The 20777-nt window shown below is 40.3% G+C and overlaps 4 protein-coding genes across 4 annotated transcripts in view; 2 read left to right on the top strand and 2 right to left on the bottom strand.

Annotated features, from left to right (window-relative positions):
* Positions 1 to 265: 265 nt before the first annotated feature.
* LOC132792273 (proteasome subunit alpha type-5) lies at positions 266 to 1337 on the bottom strand. Its single transcript, XM_060801561.1, has 3 exons — positions 1210 to 1337; positions 1004 to 1148; positions 266 to 945 (listed from the first exon to the last, which is right to left on the bottom strand). The coding sequence occupies exons 2-3, from the start codon at positions 1134 to 1136 to the stop codon at positions 341 to 343; spliced, it is 738 nt and encodes a 245-aa protein (XP_060657544.1). The 5' UTR covers positions 1137 to 1148; positions 1210 to 1337; the 3' UTR covers positions 266 to 340.
* A 3012-nt stretch (positions 1338 to 4349) lies between these two features.
* On the top strand, positions 4350 to 6016 carry LOC132792272 (nematocyst expressed protein 4). Its single transcript, XM_060801560.1, has 2 exons — positions 4350 to 4459; positions 4574 to 6016. Exons 1-2 carry the CDS (start codon positions 4451 to 4453, stop codon positions 5576 to 5578), a joined length of 1014 nt encoding a protein of 337 aa, XP_060657543.1. The 5' UTR covers positions 4350 to 4450; the 3' UTR covers positions 5579 to 6016.
* An 892-nt stretch (positions 6017 to 6908) lies between these two features.
* LOC132792274 (RING-box protein 2) overlaps positions 6909 to 20777 on the top strand; it is a 29220-nt gene continuing 15351 nt past the window's right edge. Inside the window, exon 1 of the mRNA XM_060801563.1 lies at positions 6909 to 7145. Coding sequence (XP_060657546.1) covers positions 6992 to 7145 — 154 coding nt within the window. The 5' untranslated portion in view covers positions 6909 to 6991. The remainder of the gene's footprint in view (positions 7146 to 20777) is intronic.
* Positions 9437 to 19450, bottom strand: LOC132792269 (facilitated trehalose transporter Tret1). Its single transcript, XM_060801558.1, is given in 10 exon segments — positions 9437 to 10331; positions 10399 to 10684; positions 10752 to 11537; positions 11605 to 11730; positions 13771 to 13881; positions 13883 to 13922; positions 14114 to 14707; positions 14709 to 15136; positions 16390 to 16743; positions 19366 to 19450. Coding segments are annotated over 9 exon segments (2706 nt in total). The 5' UTR covers positions 16537 to 16743; positions 19366 to 19450; the 3' UTR covers positions 9437 to 10143.

The raw sequence follows: 20777 nt of genomic DNA, 5'->3' as shown, positions 1-20777 counted from the left end.
TCGTAAGTAAATAGATTTGAAGTTTCTACTTAATTCTGTGGTTATCTTTTATGTAATTTAAAAACGCAATCCCCAAAATCTTCATCTTATTCCAAATACATATGTATATATAATATATCCAATTGTAAATGTTCAAGAAATTTTAAATTTTCATTTGCTGGAATCTCCCCAAAGATAAAACACACATTCTATAGTTATTTCTCTCCAATTTCCATTTAGAGTTTACGAAATTTGCTGTTACTGTAATTTCTAATCTGTAATTCCATCGATTTATAATCCCTTTATTCACATTATATACGGTTTAAATCAAAATGCATTCAATGTGCCAAACGAGATGCGTTTACGCCAGTTCCTCAATCAGTTTCTTCACCTCTTCCTCGCCAAGCATGGTGAATTCTTTCTTCTCCAATGTCATGGTCATCAGTTCAACATTGGTCTCATTCAGCTTCTCCTCCATGACCTGTTTGAGGGTGTTTAAGCACAGATCGATGGCATCCTTCACAGTCATCTCGGGTGTGTATTTGTCCTGCAAGTTCTGTTGAGCGCCCTCACTGCCCGAGCCAATTGCCTTGGCGCAGTAGCGAATGTAGGTGCCCGAGGGATCCATGTGCCACAGCTGGGGTTTGCCCTCCTCAATGCCGGCAAAGAGAATGGCCACGCCGAATGGCCGACTCATGGCAGAGGCGCCATCACTGTCGCCGCTATCACCAAACTGTATGGCCAAGGTGGAAACAGCCTGGGCACAAGACTCCACAGTCATGGCCTCGTTGTAGACGAACCAATGATTCTGGCATTCGACGCGTGCACGCTCAATCAATGTGCGTGCATCGGCCATCAGGCCTGAGGTGGCGCAGCCAATATGCTCATCTACTTTAACAATCTTTTCGACCGTCTTTGGCACCATCAGCGGCGATGTGATGCGCTTTTCCACAGCCAAGACAACACCTACACATTAATATAAAATTAAATAACATTCATTTATAACAACTTAACTTTAACTTACTATCGTTTGTGCAAATGCCAATGGCAGTGGAGCCAAGTTTGATTGCTTCAATGGCGTACTCCACCTGGAAGAGGCGGCCCTCGGGTGAGAAGGTGTTTACACCGCGATCGTATTCAGAGCGTGTCATAAACATAGCTGTAGTTTCCTGCAGATACACCAATTGCTGTTTAAAGTTTACTTTCATAAATTAATCGTAGAATACTTACTGTTGTGCAAAAGTCTCGTATTAAACAAAAAACAAATCAAGTTCCAAATGCCGCAATGACTCTGATGCCAAAATGACTTGCGTATAAAACTGACAGCAGTGGTGGAGAAACATCGATGACATTATCGGGTTATCGATTTTACTAACATTCTGTTCGAACATTGAGTTAAACCATTTTTATTTCCACTTGTTGCAGTTTTTCGCTGTATTGTGTTGTACTGTTTAAAATTGTAATTATTTTTAAATCCATTGAGTCTATATTGTTTTTTTTTTTCTATTAAAAATCGCTGTCAGCATAAAACGATGGTTCTTCATCTCTAGTTGACAGCCACAACCGGCAAGCGATAGTGTTGTAAAGCGAGTTGCCGAGCGTGCGTCTGCAATCTGGGCACACTGTGTGAAACGGTTTTTGCCCGCAACAATTAGAAGTTGTTGTTAATTTTCAGCTAGACCAGAAACTATCTTGAATCAATAAAAATTATAAATAGAATGAAATATACTAAATAATGAAGTAATAAAATAAAATAATGAAACAATCGTTATTTATGCAATCTTATACATTTCATGCTTAAAAATGGGATAATAATTGGATTATTTGTGAATGCTTCTGAATTGTTTGCATTGTTTCCAAGGACTTGTCACAAAGATATTGCACAATCTGTTTGGTTTACCAAGTTTTGAGCATTATGAACGTTTACGACTGATTTACTGACACTAAAAACAAGAAAACGCTCACAACGAATTCCACTTAAATTTTGACTCCAGCAAAAAAGGGCTAGACAATCTCTTAGTCAAATTAAATAACAGCAATTAATGATTTATTGCTGCAAAATAAGAAAACTAATTACTAGGTCAGGGTTAATATTACACATCATCATACCATTCTCTTACCATCTGATGCTGGCTTTTCCAAAACAACAAGAGGAAAAAAAAGAAAGAGGGTTCACTTTGCCCCCAAAATCTAAAAAAACAAAATTACAAACGCAACACAGACTCACAACACGCACACGAAGGTCATTGACCAAAGCACGAATGGCAATATTTCGGTGTATGTGTGTGAGTGTGTGTGTATGTGCGGCGAGTTCAAATGAGCTTGTTAACAACTGTTGTAAGTCGTTGTTGCATTCATAATGAGCATTGTTAGTGGGTAGTGTGTGGCACCAAGAATTGTAATATCGAATTAGTGGCGACTCTAACATAATTGTAAGTGGCTCTGTAAGCGCAATAATGGGCAATTAGTGCGCGAAATTCAACGCTTGTCTTGCGTTATGAAATAGAATAGGCATGTAAATGCTCTATGCATTGCTTTTGCTTTTGCTTGCCGACACCTCTCCACCCCAAACTCTTCCCTGCTCCACTAGCCAGCCAGTTAACGTCTAACGTCTATCTTTCCCAGACCGCGTCGTCTGCGTCTTCCGCGTCTGCGCGGCGAGTTTTCAAAACTGTACGAAGCGGTACGAAAATTTTGTATGTATTTTTGTCCGTGGTTGTTGTATTTTTATTGTTGTTTAATGCATTGCTAATGGCACATGCCAGCTAGAGAGCTTAGACGCACACACATATGGGAATGCGAATGTGAATGTCTTTATAAACATGTGAGTGTAGCTTTGTTTAATTTGGATTTTTGGTTTAGTTTAAAACGCACAGTAATAAGTAGCAGCCGTTAGTGTATGTTCGCTTTTAAATAGCCAACTGTGAGCTACGTATTCAATTTTAATGACTATGATTGCACAAAGCGCAGCCACAGACACTAAAATCACATGCATGTATGTATGTACATATGTACAATGTGCATATGTATATGTGCGTGTATATATGTATTTACAGTCACGCTCTTAGCTCCTACAGGCTGTAATCATGATCATGCCACATCGACTCAATTCGAAATCTTTCGACCAATTTGAGTGAAATGTGGCAGCAAAATCGTTGCTTTTGGGCTACACGAACATGCAAACACACACACACACACACACACACACACACACACACACACACACATACCAAATACATGCCAAAGCAGACAGCTGTAAATTTACACAAGTATTGTGGGTCTTTCTATTGTGTGCTGCTCTAAACTTTGACTCTTTGTGCAAGAACAACAGCTGACAATCGTTTGAAAGCTCAATGCTATGACACAAATGCAAACGAGCGTTATATTGTCATCGATAACAATGCCTTTCATTTGCAGCGACCGTAAAATGGGATAACGCACAAAAAATATGATAGGTCTCTGCAATTTGAGACTGCCATTTACGCATGTAAAAGGCAAAAACGCATTCATTGTGTGTGTGCGTGTGTGTGTGTGTTAACCTTCTTATTGTTTTTGCCACATATATCATACACAACATGTTAACAACGTTTGCGGCAGAGTCAATATCAGCATTAATTTACATAAGCCCCGCCAACATTGTCATATCACATATCTTTTGCAAGGTAGCACAATCAGGCTCAAAAACAGCAGCAGCAACAGCAACAACAACAACAACATGAAAACGGAACCAAAGCTTTTGGCGGGGGATGTCAATGTCTGTCTGGCTTAAGTTGCATTATGTAAAGCCCCCCAATAATAATAATAATGTCTTTAACGTTGGTAATCTGAAACGTTTGGTTGCCGCAATTGTGTTTATCACAACACACAAAATCAAAGCATGCGCTGCATATGGAAATGTGTGAGCTTTTTTTCTCGTTTTCTTATTTGTTTGTTTGGTTTTTGGTTTTTGTGGGTCTCTGTAACAATTTCCTAGCTATTGTTTATAGGATAACGACCCGATTACCTTGCCATAAGCCTGCCTGCAACTGCAGCATGCTCCTGCAACAGTTTGACTGTTCCCCAACACCCCTTCACCTCGTCCAAACAGTTGCAGTGCTGTCGTCGAAATGAGAAACGAGTTGCTCATATAACACTACTCTGTTCCTCAACATTTCATTACTAAGCCACATCCACAACAACACCAGCAACAACAACGACAACAACAACAAGTTGCGAATGTGCCAGCCGCGCAGTCGCAGTCGCTGCGCAGCCGTGGAGCTTTGCTGTGTGCAAGAGTAAGAGCGCAAGAGAGCGAAGAGGAGGAGGGAGGCGATTTGGTGAATTGCGTTGCGATAGACCAATTTTTTGGTGTATAAAAGCCGAGTGCAGCGACTCAACGAATCAGTACCAGCTTGGATCTCGTTATTGGTATAACACAGTTTATTGTGGAGTAATTGTTTTCCTCGTGAGACGTCAAAGCAACAGCTCAACAATGCGAATGGTAATTTTAAACAATCGATCGATAACTATCGATCATCTACTACTATCGCTGCCTTTGGATATTGTGTGTGGATTGTAAACTTAACCGTTTCGTTCGTTATCCTTTTTCTTGCAGTTCGTAATTCCTTGTCTCGCCGTGTGCTTGGCAATGGCCCATTGTGCTGCCATCGATGATAAAGCCGCCGCTCCAGCTGCCGCTGCCGCTGAAGAGAGCAAGAACGTGGAGAAGCGTGGTCTCCATCTGGGCGACTATCATGGTCACCATCACCATGAGCACATCAAGACCGTGACCATTGAGAAGAAAGTGCCAGTGCCCTACACAGTGACCAAACATGTGCCCTACACCGTCGAGAAGAAGATCCCCTATGAGGTGAAAGTGGATGTGCCCCAACCCTACATTGTGGAGAAGAAATATCCGGTGGTTGTGAAGGAATACGTCAAAGTGCCCGTCCATGTGCCCAAACCCTACATTGTGGAAAAGAAAGTCCCATATGAAGTGAAGGTGCCCGTCGATAAGCCATACGAGGTGAAAGTACCCGTCCCAGAACCATATGAGGTCATCAAGAAAATCCCCTATGAGGTCAAGGTGCCCGTGCCACAGCCCTACGAAGTGATCAAGAAGGTGCCACATGAGGTTAAGGTGGAAGTGCCCGTGCCCAAGCCCTACGAAGTCATCAAGAAGGTGCCCTATGAGGTCAAGGTTGAGGTGGAGAAACCCTATCCCGTTGAGGTCGAGAAACCCTACGATGTGGAGGTCGAGAAACCCTACACGGTCGTTGTCGAAAAGAAGGTGCCCTATGAGGTGAAAGTGCCCGTCGACAAGCCCTACAAGGTGGAGGTAGAGAAACCATATCCCGTGCACGTTAAGATTCCCGTACCACAACCCTACACTGTGGAGAAGAAGGTGCCCTACACCGTCGAGAAGCCAGTGCCCTATGAGGTTAAGGTGCCCATCGAGAAGCCCATTCCCGTCTACACTGAGGTGAAGGTGCCCATTCACAAAGAGATTCCCGTGCCGGAGAAATACCATGTTGAGGTGCCAATCTTCAAGCACCACGAACACCACGAAGAACATCACGATTACCACCATGGTCATCATTCCCACCACGGACACTACTAAGCGCCAGATGGCGCCAGCACAGAAAGCGAGCACAAGGAGGAAACGAACAAGAAGAAGAAGACGATGAAGAACGAGAAGAGAAAAAGAAGAAGATGAGAAGAAGAAGAAGAAGGAGCATCACAAGAACATTAACAGAGGATCTTTGTCGCAACGTTGAGCTGGACGTTGAACGGGTGATAAACACAAGGAGGAGAGGATACAGAGCAGAAGGAGGAGGAGAAGAACATCAAGAACAAGTAGCCAGTCAGAGGACAAAACTAACTTGGCTACTTGGCCAACAACAAGATCTGTTTGCCAAAAAAACCAAACGAAAAACGATCGTTAGCCCCAACATCGGCAAAAACGGTGTTTTTCGTTTAATTTTGTTGGCAAAAAAGTTTTCAAGCCAAATGTGTTATACTTTTTTTTAATAATACGAGTATCGTTGTTATAGCTGTACCGATTATGAGTTTTTTATTTAAATTATAAGGTAAAGAAACACTGAAAACAACAAAAAAACGTTAGCTGATTTTTAATTGGGAGATCGAGGGGAGAAGAAGGAGTGCAGCAATTGGAGTGAAAGTGAAAAGTAACTGAGGCACAACCAGGCCAAAAGCGAGCGTAACACTTTCGTCTGCTACCAACAAAAAAATTTCAATTCCAAATGAAAAATGAAAATGAAAAGAAAACCAGTTAAACAGTTAGCTGCTGCCGTTGTTGCTGTTGTTGTTGTTGTGTATTCTTGACCAGTTGAGCAGTTATGCAAGTGAAGTTGGAGGCGCGATTTGTGATTACATCACGTCTAACTATAATTGCAGGAAGTAGCCACACTCAAACACTCACTCACTCACCACTCATCCATTCACTAACTGATTCGTCAATTTACAAGCAGTTTTGCTGGCCAAAAGCAATCACTTGCCAATTGCAAATTTTGCAGATTTGCGCAATTTTTTCGCAGTCATAAAGCATTTGAACAATTTTGAGCACTGTGCATGCAAAAATATTGGCAAGAGCTAAGCTTCATTGTTTTCTTTATTGGTTTCTTATGCGCAATCGAAGCGTAAACAAACCACGCAGAAGACGCAGCCGAAAACAACTTGCAACTCTGCAACTGCAACTTGAGTGCGCCGCATTCTGTTGGCCTCGATTTGGTAGAATGGTAAATTGTATCTATAACAATACAAATCGTGCGGTTAGCGTTCGCTTGCGAAATGTTTTCAATTCAAATTGCGCGCCTGCAAGCACAGGGTGACACAGCTCACACAAGACTTTGCGTGTGGAAGTTGTGGAACTACCGCTTTGACCATTCAAAGAACAGCTGTTACTTGCAGTCAAGAAGAAGCATCGCAACATTCACTGGGCGTAAACAAAAACATTGCTGAGCAAGACAAAAGTTGTAGTGTTTTTTTAATTTTCAATTGAAATATCGCAATCATGGCCGACGATGGTGAAAACTCATTGGATAGCAGACCCAACGATGATAGTAAGCCGGAGAAAATGTTTACGCTGAAGAAATGGAATGCAGTGGCCATGTGGAGCTGGGACGTTGAATGCGACATTTGCGCCATTTGCCGCGTTCAAGTCATGGGTGAGTCGCCGTTGCTGGCCAAGAGTTTATTATTACAAAATTGTTGCAATTACTATTACTACATAGCTGCGTTGCAACGGCAAATGAGCTGCAGTTAATTGCAGTATTTTCATCAAACAGAGAAAAGATTGAGCAAAGATTCATTGATTAAGCCACTATGCTTGCAATCCTTTTACAGGACTTTGAAGTAGTCCAATAAGCGTGCAAGTATTTACTATTGTTAATTAATAGTTGAAGCGAAGTTAGAACACTTAACTTAGGGTTAGACTCTATACTGTAAATACAGCCACAGAGGTCTTAAGTTAAGCAAGATCGATTCTTAGCTCTTAACTTCCTGATTGTCTGTGGTATTTCTATATATAGTAATAATTTTCGATTTTCGATCTATTTCAAGCCTCATTAATTCTAAATAAATTAATAACATTGGTTTTTCGTGTAGACACTTCTGTCTTCTGTGCTTATAAGCTGTTCCTATTAGAACTGTTCCCATGCTCCAAGGGTCAAAAGTGCTGGGTACAGTTTACTGAAAGCAGCAAAACTGTCAACAGGCTGTTAGACTGTGAAATGCACATCAACAGCAGCTATGTACATTCTCTCTCTCTCTCTCTCTCTCTCGCTCCTTTCTGCTTTTCTGATGTGAGTGTACTAAGCAGATGCATATATGTATATAAGTCGATTAAAGAGTTTTGCATCTTAGGGTAGATAGACGGGGTGTGAGCCCTTGTCCTTGACTTGTCTTTTGTCAAATCTGAATATTTTCCCAATGCATATTTTGTTACCAACCCTTCTCTACACTATCTCCCTTTCTTTTGTCTTAACGTTTAAAGTTTTCTTATTTTTGTCACAGTTTTTACTACCTATCATCTGGTGACATCAGCTGAGTAAAACTGACTTAATGCGGTTTGTTTGAATGCAACAATATTTATATATTATTCTGTATATAATATTTTTTATAAAATTAGTAATCGCTTAATTATTTGATAAGGGCAAAAAAATTACGGCTTATCATCTCATTAATTTGTTATTTTGTGACGTTCTATCTATCACATCAAGTATTTTTATATACTTAATAAATCCCAGTGGTTTTGCGTAATCAGAGTTTATAATATAAAATCGTTGAAGGTATAGGAAAATCTGACCGGCTCGTTCCGGAATTGGGAATCTTTTAAGGTATGGGAAAGCCTGACCAGCTTATTCCAGAAATGTTGTTTTCATAAGCAACGTTTTAACTCATTATATGAAGTAAAAGAATTTTTTGCTGATCTGTGTACATGTCTATTTGTTTTATTTAAAAATTTAAAAATCTCTAAAATGGCAAAACCAGAAGACTAAGAAAGTTAGCTTAAACTGGCTAAATGTAACTTTCAAGATATCTAATGTTATAGTTAACTTTTGTGATATCTTATTGCTACATGATGATAAACGTTGATGTTAGCGTAGTTGAAACTTGTTATTTTTGGCATTGATCCTATTTTTTATATGATATTCTCTTTGATATATATTCTACTGATTGAACTTGATGTAATAAAACTGGAGTGTCCTCCTATTCCTATTCCTACTTCCCTTTCTCTTCCTTCTAATATTTCTATTCCAATTCTTATTCCTTTTCCTATTCCTATTCCTATTATTATTCCTATTCCTATTCCTCTTTCTATTCCTACTAATATTCCTATTCCTATTAACCTTCCTATTCTACATATTTTCCTATTCCTATGAAGTATATATTTGTATATTCTATGGTAGTATGACGTACATTCCCTTTGACCTATATTCCCGGTTTGAGCTTTATGCAATCAAACAGGTAGATTCTTATCTGCTATAGTAATAGTTAGCTGGGCATTCCAAAAATAAATATAGAGGCTACTCTATGAATTGAATAACGATGTTTATGCATTTCATAGTAGATTGGAGCTGGTGAGTGCATAATCAGTGCATTCGGGCAATAACTGCGTCTTTCATTTGCTTACATTTATGGCCCGGCTGGGTGATAAGACCCTGATCCGTAATCTATATTCAACACCAGGGCTTTGTCTTCCCCAAACTGCAATTGTGTGCGTTTGAGAGTCAATATGAAATCGTTTAACTTTGCTTTGAAACATGCAAATAGAACATAGGAACAGTTAGCTGATTACGTACCTTACTTATATATTTTCGAGACCATAAATTTTAATATAATGTTCACGTATTTGCATTGTGGAACTGTGAAATGCATTCTGGAAGGTCGCATGCAAATAGCTGAGAGACAGAGGCGTTGTCTAAAGGGGGAAAAGTGGAAATAATTGAAAGTAAACTGTATTTGTGATTTTGTATTTTTTGTTGTTTAGTGTTTGTTTGTATATTCATAAAATTAATTTACAATATTCATGTACAATTTTTGTTTGCAGCTGCTGCGAGTGATATTGTGAATTTTAAGATTCATACATATTATTCGAATGGCCAATTGAATAGCTCTTTCTCTGCCTCATTCTTACACATTCGCATTGATTTTTGTGGTGGGTTCTAAGTGGGGCACTTTACAGATTTGGCCTTTTGATAGATTTCTTTTTCTTTTACTTAACTAGGACACAATGTCATTTGTCTACAGCGATAAATTCAATTCATAATTAGTGCTAAACTCATAATTTACAATCGATCTTAACGATTAAAATAATAATTACAATAATCATAACAATATAATAATAATAATAATAATATTAACTATAATAACAATAAAGGAAATTCTTGTTGCTCGTCTACTTTTGCAATTGGCATATTTCGGCCATAATTTGTATATGTATATCTGTATATCTTTTTGTTTCTTAGTTTAGTTTTTTCTTCTTTTTTTTTGTAGTATACAATGAATAGCTCTAACTATCGATAACTCTGGCGATAACTGCATTAGCTATCGTGTCAACATTATCGTTGTACTTAAGCACTAGGGCACTAGTCTAATATTTGGTTTGATCGCTTCAAAGATCCTTCTTTTTGTTGCTGTTTGATGGCTGTTCTTTGTCCCCATTTACATGTTGAAGGACAGCGGCTTGATGTTAGCCACCGACGACATGCGTCGGACACGTCCCATCATCTTGCGCTCAATGTCCTCCAGGCTTTTGCCTTGCGTTTCGGGCACATAGATTATCACAAAGAACAGGCCAACGAAGCAGATGGCGCCGAACATCCAGAAAGCGCCATGAGCGCCCATAAAATCTGCACAAAATCAAGGAACAAGTTAGTCAGGTATTAAGGGGAATATTTATGGGGATTAATGCCTTACCTATCATATCCTGGAAGGACTTGGTCACCACGAATGTACAGGACCAGTTGAATGCGGTGGCCACACTGGCCGCCGATCCTCGGATCTTGGCGGGCAGAATCTCACCCATCATCAGCCAGGGAATGGGACCAAAGCCCAGCGAGAAGCCAAGTATATAGACGACAAAGCAGCTCAGCGGCAACCAACCGAATTCTGAGGTGTCCATGCCCGTGGATTTGCAATAGAAGAAGCCGCCCAGCACAAACAGGGTCAGGATCATGGCCACATTGGAGACATACAGCAAAATCTAAGAGGAAGAAAGCATAAAATTAATATACAGATAAAAGTTACGCTTGAGAATGCGGTAAACTTACTTTGCGTCCGGCACGATCGATCAGCAGAGTGGCAATAAACGTGGCGATGAAGTTGACAATGCCCACAATGATGGTGCATAAATTGCCATCGATGGTGGAGCCGGCATCCTTGAAGATTTGCACCGTATAGAAGATGACCGCATTGATGCCGCTCAACTGCTGGAAGAACATCAGACCCAACGAGATGGACAACGGTTTCAGATTGCTGCGCTTCAGCAGCTCCAACATCGTGTTCTGCGTCGCCTGACGATCCGCATCCGCCTGGGAGCGCATCAAACCCTTCAGCTCCGGCTCCACATCGGCCTCCTTGCCACGCAGCCAAATAAGCGCTTTGCGTGCACGCTCCTCGCGTCCACGGCTCACATACCAACGCGGCGTCTCCGGGATGAGGAACATCAGCAGGAGGAAGGGAACCGGAAGAGCAGAACCCAAGAACGCCAGCATTGACCAATCCATATAGGTGCCCGCAACAAAACCGACAAGGATGCCAATGTTACCGAATGCCGTGGGCAGCAAACCCAACGTGCCTCGGACCTCGGGTTGCACCGTTTCACCCAGATAGACGGGCAACGACAGCGAAGCAATGCCCACACAGAAACCGGCGAGGAAGCGACCGCAGAGCACCATGGCCACATTGACGGCACAGGCGATGAGCAGCCAGGAGATGATGAAGGGCACCGCGGTGGCCAGAATGGTGTTGCGTCTGCCCAGATACTCGATGAAGGGACCGCCCGAGATGCCGCCCATCAAGCCAGCCAGTGGCATAATTCCGCCCACCCAAGAAGCCTGCAACAAAGTGAAGGAATATTGATTAATTTCCTGCTGTTGTTTCCTTTGAGGAGCTCTCACTTACCGCTTGCGGCGTGACCGTAAAGGAGGTGATATTGGGGTTGGTCATGGAGACAAGAGCTGGCGAGGTGTAAGAGCTGGCAAAGCCCACGACCAGCGAGCCCATCGAGACGCTCAAGGCAGCGAGCACCTGAAAGCGAGAGACAAAGAAATGTATTTTCGTTAAAAATCCTTTAAGTTTGGGAAGCGATTTTGGAAGCTGTCAAAGTGAACCTCGAACCTGGGAGTAAGTGCACTTGGCTTTGGGCTCATCGACGGGCACCGAGAAGGACACATGAGTGTCCGCGCGCATCAGGATCTTCATGATTAGGCGATTTTCTACTCTACTTTCTGTTGAATGTGCAACCTTGTTTCACGATTCCGCCTTTCACTTGCGACTTTTGACTGACTACGCTTGATATTTGCACTGCACTTGAACAGACAAAAACTAAACTGCAACTGAAACTGCAACGGCGAACAATCGATTTTGTCGTCAGCTAATAAAACTGTTATAGGCTACGCTCAGTGAGATCTTTAGCTGTGATTTGATGCCCGATCACGTACGAGAGACATCACGGATTTATGCGACACTATCGATCGTTGGATTTGAACTTAGTCTGTTTGCTTAGTCTTATCAATGCGAGAAGAGTTCACGCTGTTGGCGAATGCGTTTGAGTTTTGTTCGCGGAGAGAGCTCCAGTCGATTTACGTTCGCTTTGCCAAGTGCAACTAAGCTGTTTGCTGTTTGACCCTGGGTTGGAGCACAGTCGAGATGATTGACTGATTGAAGCACTGACGGACTGACGAACTGTTGCAGTTCATTTTACATTTTGCATTTGGATTGATGGGTCAATCTATCAGTTATTGAGGAGCGCTGCTTGTGTATTTTTAGTCTGCGCATAAACCTCAACTTAACTCTGGCGTTATTTCAGTTTCAATTTCAATTAACCGGATTAGGGGTTGGGGTTGGCTGGGAGGGACGAGGGAGGAGGTAGGTCTAATCTGGGCGTGCGAAAATAGCCCGGACACGCGCTCGAGTCGCTCTAAATTGCGGGCAAAGCACACTCACACATATGTATACACAGTATATGAATTGCGAGTGCGCGCTTGAATGCTTTATGGCAATATTAATGCCATTCATAAGGCCAGACCCCATGACACGCCTCCCTCTCTCTGCTCTCCGCTCTACGCCCCCTCTCTCGGTGCCCACGCGCTACGCATGTGCTCACACATCTCACATTCAGTTGGAGGCGCCAGTTTAGCAACAGTCTGAATTCTCATTCGCAGTCGTCGCAATCCTTAACGAGCCAACAATAGCTGCGAGCCAGCAACAACAGCAATGGTAGCTACAATGTTTATGCCATGTAAATGGCGATCAATTGCTGCAGGCTACGTCATGAGCCATTAATAACTATAATACTTTAACTACTAAACATACTACGCACAAGCTAATGACAATAATGCTAAACGATGTTCGAAGTTTGAGTTCATGATAAGCTTCATCGCATAAACGATGTTCTAAAGTCATCAAATGTTAAACGATGTTTTAAGTTTGAGTTCATGATAAACTTCATCGTATAAACGATGCTCTAAAGTCATTATAAACGTAACTTATATGTTCTTAAGAACCTACTCAGACCAACAAATTCGAACTTATTGATTTATATTGATGAGTAAAGAATACCTATAGTATTTTTGCATTATCAATAATTGGTTAAGTATTAACTGTACAAATATGTTGATAATCCATCAATGATGCTAAAGCAAAAAAAAAACCCATTTCATGATAAGCTATATGTTTCACGCCATTATAAACATATATATTCTTCGAAGTTATCAAGCAAAAGTTCACGGGAAAGTCGATTGTCACATTGATGAGTAAAGAATACCTATAGTATATAGGCATTATCAACATATAACATAACAACAGTTATCTGGCAAGCGGACTGTACTCAAGAGAACTAAGCAAAAGTCAATTCATGATTAGCTGAGTCAACCAATTGTAGTATTTAAACTATTAAACATGAATGGAATTTCTTTGAATTATACCATTTGCTTACTTTGCTTTGAATTGAATATTAAAAATCGTGAACTATTTAACTAAGCCAACTAATGTGCTGCTTTTTCGCGTTAAGCTTCATCGCATAAACCACGTTCACTTTAACTAAGCACTTTCTCTAGTTTGACCTACCTGGGTCCAAATAAAGATGGGATTCGTGGTGGGCCTGTAGACCTCGAGCTTGGGTTTGCCATCCTCGGTGATCTGACGGACAAATGGCACCGCGTGCCGGATGTTGTCGCCCCCGCTTGTTGCCCATGTCGTCCATCTCGTACAGTCGACGGCTGCGTAACCGAAAAAAAAAACGAGACACACACAAAAAGAAATACAAATTAATCAAAGCGAACAACGAATTGACAAATTGCGTCGCAGCCACAACAAGTGGAGCAATTGCGTCACTTTAGACACACACACTATATTTAAAGGGGGGGATAAATAGTAAATAGAGCAAAGGGGAGGATGAATGGACACTCACCTCTTGCGTGAATCTGTGCTGATGGAGCGCTGTTGCTGGAAGTTCTGTCGCGAGCTGAGGAAATCCTCGTCACTCTCGGTATCCAGATCCTTCAGGTCAATGATGACCGGTTTCGTAATATCCTTGGGACGATGGATCAAACGTTTGTGCTCGGCGTCGTCGCCTTCCTCGTCGCTGTCGGTACTGGAGCCTTGTAATACTTTGTCGAGCTTGAATGTGACACGCGGATCGAGACTCTGATGCTTGCGACCCTGGAACTCGCGACGTGTCTTGTGAAATTCCTCCTCGGATGACGAGTCCTTGAGCAGATCCTCGAGAAACCGAGTGCCCTTAATGTCGAGGGAAACGTGCTTCTTGGCCTGAAACTGCCGACGATTGTCGCTGGCCAAGATGTGCTTGAGGTCCTTGAGTATGCCCTTGTGATCGACACTCGTCGCCTTCTGCTGCTGGAAGCCAATGCGCTTATCCTCGAAGCTATCCTCGTCACTGCTCTCGGCTGCTGCAGCTGCCGCTGATGTCGGCTTGCTGCCCTGCTTCTCAAAGGACACACGTGATCCCTTAAGGGATTGCTTGCTGCGTTGCAGCTCCTCGCCTCCCCCGTTGCTGGCGATCACGATGTGGCTCCAACGATGTTGGCGGTGGCGGCAACGGTGTCAACTCCAAGCTGCCGCTGCCACGCAATGTGCCACGTTGTGATTGCTGCTGTAGCTGTTGTTGTTGTTGTTGTTGATATTGTTGCTGCTGTGATTGCTGTGTATGCGTCTGCAGCTGTGGCGGCTCGTTGATGTCGTCGTCATCGACCAAAGGACGAAAAGATAGCGGCGTCTCGTCGTCTACGTCGTGCAACAGTCTCAGCTGTTGGTGTTGCTGTTGCTGTGGTTGCTGCTGTTGTTGTTGCTGTGGATGCCGCTGTGGCGCCGCTTGTGGGAACGGAAACGGATCCTCTGGCAATATTGTGTCGAGGCTTGTGCCCGTATTCGATGTTGAAAGATTGCTCTCCACACGATGATAGCCCAGCTCCTCCTGCACAATTGTTAAAACACACAAACTCGATTAATACCGAAAGTTTATTATTTTCTTTTCTTTTTTTTTGCTGCTGCTGCCACACACACAACACTGTTCGCTATTGCGAATCAATGAATTCAAAGTCCCGGCAAGAGATTATATACAGACCTTATTTCCACTCAATCGAACTGTTCTTGAGAGCTGCTGGTCAAAGCCAAATATTAACCCCCGACTCAAGATTCAAGATTCATGATTCGACATTCGAGATTCGAGATTGAAGACTCATTATTCCAGCATGCTTCGTACCTCTTATCTCGCGATTCGTTTTCGCTTTCATCTACATTAATCTGAATTTACTCTAATCCTGGTTGGGTCTAACAGCTAAGGAATGACTTGAGTTCCCTATTTTAAATTCTTGAGAACTATAAAATATCTACTTTAGAATGTTACATGACTTCAATCTTAAGTAAAAAATTCTCTTTCTTAACATCTAAACTTCCACTGACCAAGTATAGTTTTTTTTAAACATTTTTGCATTATCTTTCAAGTTGCAATTTTCATTATTACATTATCATTAACAATTACATTACAAAGATTTAAAAGATCGTTAGATCATCATTAATAGATCGAAGTCACATTGAGTAGAACACAATCTTGACATTTAAAAGTTCCTCAAAAATTAATTTGAAAATAACAATATTTAAATCATATTTCTATCAGCTTAATTTGAAGATACTATTATTATAACATATTTACTCTAGTAAAATCTTCACAATTTAAAGTTTTTTGAAAATAAATTTAAAAGTTCAAATATCTAAATCATATTCAGATGAGTTCAATTTGAAGATACTAAGCACTAAGCCTTAAATAAATATTATTATAATATAGTCCCTTTAGTAAAATTCCAAAATAAATCTTAGTAGGCTAAAAAACTTTAATTTACTAAATTTCAAATTTCTCTATAAAATTTAGAGTCTTAATTAATTTTATAGGCGTTTTTCCCCAGTTAGTCAAATGAATAATTTCAATATAAAATATAATTAAAGTTTATGCATGTGAGCTTCATTCATAATCGCAAGTGTGAATAATAATTTTACGATCGCAGTCGTAAAATTCGCAGAGGTTTTTAAAACTAATCTCATAATCTCTAATTGCTTGACGTATGTATGTAGTTGTGTGGCAACAGCTCAACAGCAATCTCAAAGATGAAAAAGTATCTACATCTTTAAGCTGAGAATCACTTTAATTAATTACTAATTAGTAATACTTACACCTGCTCTGGTTAGTTTTTCCTTAAGCTTGCCCATGGCGCTGCTCAGCGGCTGATGATGATGATGGTGTCCCCCACCACTGCCACTTCCTCCTCCTCCTCCGCCGCCGCCGCCGCCGCTGGCGCCTCGATTGTCACGTCCACTCATCTTATCAGTAGCAGCTGAATGCTGAACTTGAACTTGTTGGTATTTTGTCTGCTTCTTTTTTACCTTGGGGCAAACTGCCTTTTTTTGTAATTGATTCTTTGTAAAATTGTTTTCTTCTTTCTTTTCTCTCCTTGTTGATTTATGTAAATTGTAAACAAGGTCTCAGAGTGTGTGTGTGTGAGTTTGTATATTTGGATTTTGTCTTTGCTGCAAAAGAGAGAGGAGATGGAGAATCAAATTCAATTAGAGTGTCTAATAATAATACATAGTTGTACTTAGTAGTAGTGCTTATTTTTAGCACATATGCACTTGGACTCCTCCATCGAAAGTTTTTTGCCCACTTGAACTAATCAGTTAAATATTGTCTACCACGTAGTGCCATTAATGTCGGCTGATGTCTGCTTCTTATCGTGTTTTGTGCTATTTGCTCTTTGATAGTGCGAGCCCCCGTGCATACAACATTCTAACTAATAGATATATATATGTAGCAAGCACACCCACTTTTCTAAAAATATATATATGTATGTTATGTATATCACTGATACATATTTATAAAAATATATTCGCGTGAAATATGATTTTCTAAATGGGTCTAAGAGTCCTTGATAAAAACCCGTGACACTGTGCAACAGTCAAGCGCAAAAGTTAGCGCCCACAACAAACAACTGTCAAAAATTGAGCCAAAAAGAATTGCTCATATTTCATTTTCGCACTTTACTGACACCTGTATGTTTACTGCTGACACCTACTGTACACAATAAATTGCCTTCTCTTATTTTTTTGGTTTGCAGACAGCTGTCGAAAAGTTTTCTCAAAAAAATATATGTATATGATTTTTTTAATAATTTTTCTCGTAGATTAGCTAAACATAAGCCCTGCTAATTTTGACACATTTTTAGTGTCGTTTTCTTTTTTTCACATTTTGTGCTATAAACAACAAAAATAGTATTTATAAGCACTTGTGTCAACATTTTTGTCGTCCACTGTTGGCGCCTTTTTCCGTTTTGAGAGTGCAAAAAGAGCGCAAAAAGAAGTGTTGTTTTGGTTTTAAAATTTTCCACACAAATATTTCGCTACGTGTTATTTTTATTGGCCAAAAATAATTTATGATCTTTTTTGTGGGACACAAAAAAGAAAGAAATGTGTAGAAAATAAACAGAAAAAGAATTGAAAGAATTGCGGTTGATGGCTTTCTGCGCTCATTCCTTGACTTTTGCTCCTGCGTCATGTGATGATTGTGATGCTAACAAAAAAAAACAAAAACAAAAACCGGGGCGCGTGGGCGCCGCCATGACGTCGACAGCGCTGCTAACAACAACAACGTTGTCGCCTCTGTGGCTGTGCCCATTTACTTATTTGGTGCGCTTTTCTATTGCTCTGCTGACATAACTTTGTTAGGAGCTTTTCTACAGGAGGGAAAAGGAAGGAAGCCTTTGCTGCATTTGCAATTGCGGCAAAAGTTGTGCAAATGACCTTGAACGCAGCTAGTGTATACTTTTTGTGGACTGTCTGTCAAGTGATTCATACTTGATATCTACTTCCACAAACACACATACATACATACATAAATACAATTGTTTTTGGGGGCAGGCGGCCTATCACTTAATGATCTACGTACCTACGATAATATGCAGAAACTATAATACATACGTATACAAATACACATATACTCATGCACACAAAGCGACGCATCGTGCTTAACTTTCGCTCTCTCTCTGGCTGTGACGCTCTCTTAAGCTCAGCACCCATTGCATGCTCTTCTCAGACGTCAAGATTCTCTTACAATGTGCTCACGTGCTGTCAATATCACACACTCTCGCACTCACTCACACTTGAACAATGCAACTTGTTGCTGTCAACAGTGCAACGTTGCGAATTTTGAAGTTCGTGTTTGGGCATTTATTTATAAATGAACCTTTTTCCATTTTTGGTTGCGTTTGTTGCTCTTAATTAATAAAGACGCGCCGCAGCCTGCGGCTTCTTACAATCAGACAATTTAACTTATTATAAGTACATATTATATTTAAGCATGCACGTATTTTAATTTCGTCCAATTAATGACGCCCACGTTCGTCTGGTCTCTGGTCCGATTTCTCAAACGGTTAATGCTCAGAATTTTTCATTTTTGCGTATTTGAAAATTGCAATTATTGTTGTACTCGATTTTTCTCGATTTTCTCACTATACGTACAAACGTATCTAAACTATCTGCGTTGTTGTAGTTGCGATAAAAACAAATTCTAAATTTAACAATTTTTCACGGTCGCGCGTTCTCAAAAATGTTGTCGACAATTTTTGCGAATTCTCTCATTTATTTCTTGTTTTGCTTATAGTTTCTTTTAGCCTTGATGTGGGTTTTTGTCTATTGTACTTTTGTTGTTATTATTGTTGTAGTTTTTACAGCACTTTTTGCCAAACACACAAATTACGTAAAACTAATGCATTAAATAACTTAAGACTTTGTGTCCAGTTGCACTGCTTTTTTTTATGTATTATAAATTTATACAACGAAAAATTCGCATAAATTTATATACCAGACACGCCACAGACTTTTTACAAGTTTTATTATAGTTTCATGGTATTTTTTTGTTTGTTTGCATACATTTGAAGAAATCAGCGCGATACACAAAACTCGATAAGGCTACGACCGGAACTTGTAGCGCTATGAAAACTGTTCTAAAATAACTAGCACAGTGGTTAACCGAAATAATTTTTGAAACATTTTTTTAATATATTTAGTAAAAAATTATATTTATTTTAAATATTGAAATTGAAAATTTTGAACGTGTAGTTTGGGCATTCCACTTATCGCTATACATTTTTTATTTACCTTATAACAAACTACTTTGATATCCACTAATGTGGCACTGAACACGATGTTGGAACGCGCGAAGTTTATATAGCACCAACCAATTGAGAAGCTCGTTCGAGCTTTTTTCACGGCAAGCAATACGGCATGAGTATGAGAGCGCTACACTCTCTCACTGTGTGCGCACTCTTCACATGTGTGTTGAATGTGGGCAAGATGTGGATATGCTATTGGGAGAGATTTTGGAGAGCGCCTATAGTATGAAGGCCGCCAAGAAGACATGAATGAAGTGCGGCGCCAATACACTTGTAGTTATATCTTTGCTAGTGTGTGTGATGACGACGCCAACCATTAGATGATGAAAAGTGTAGAGCAAAGTTAAAGGTGTTCAAGTTGTTGTTGTCGCTCGCTTGGCGCGCCGGCGCAGCTGAGACGTCGCGTCGCTGTCGCTGTCTATGTGTAAGCATAGATTGGATGCTGCGCTGCTTTATGACGCATTATGGGCATTTCTTGGACGACGTGACGCGTCACAGTGGCACCAACAGCAGCAAAAAAGAGGCATTATATTTTTATTGATTTGTTTTGGCCGCTGTGGCTGATGTTAATGGCGAGCCAATTGTGATGCCTGTGTGCGTTGCGTTTTGCAACGCCAATTGATTTTTATTTACACATATTTTCAATTGAAGTTTATTAAATTGACTTTGAGGGCGCGTGCAAATTTTGCAGCCTTGGAGCACATTTGCGTGGCACTTCTTCATTGCCTCGTTTTTTTTTTTGTTTTTGCGCCTGACACAGCTCACATCGTCCCAATCTAATCAAATTTTTTTTTTGGTTTTGTTTTCTCCCCAAAAGACAAATAATTATTATGGCTCCAGTTGGCTACTAGTTTTGTTTGTATATTTTCGCTGCGAATCGTGCCCCCAATAGCGGAGGGGCTCGTCTCTCTATTTCATACTCTCAATGAGTACGCACAATTGCAAACTGCTGTTTCAGTTTAAAAACCATGAGTGTCTGAGCACTCACACACTCACATGCAAAAGCTGCGCAAATATCTGAATGTGTGTGTGCGACATAGCGATTAACGGAAAGTTTTTAATCATGATATCTGCGTACTCAACATACCACATACCCTGTATCATGCACATTAATAATCAAGTCTATCAAGTTTTTATGATTTAGCAAATGTAAATTCAATTCAGAATTATTTATTTGATTATTTACACTGTTAGACTAGAATTTTAATGACTAAATCTAATACTAAATAAATGCAAAATTTCTACTAGGAATAAGTTATTGTATCAAGTTAAAAAAACTCGAAACTTTTTTAATATTCAGGTTTTTTTTAAATGACATTCTCAAATTTTTAAAATGGCATAATGAAATTCTAATTAATTCCATAAAGTTCTCAATGAATAGGTAACAATTTTTTTGTA

This window comes from Drosophila nasuta, chromosome 3, assembly GCF_023558535.2.
Source record: "Drosophila nasuta strain 15112-1781.00 chromosome 3, ASM2355853v1, whole genome shotgun sequence".
Lineage (NCBI taxonomy): Eukaryota > Metazoa > Arthropoda > Insecta > Diptera > Drosophilidae > Drosophila > Drosophila nasuta.
This window is presented reverse-complemented; position numbering and strand designations above follow the sequence as displayed.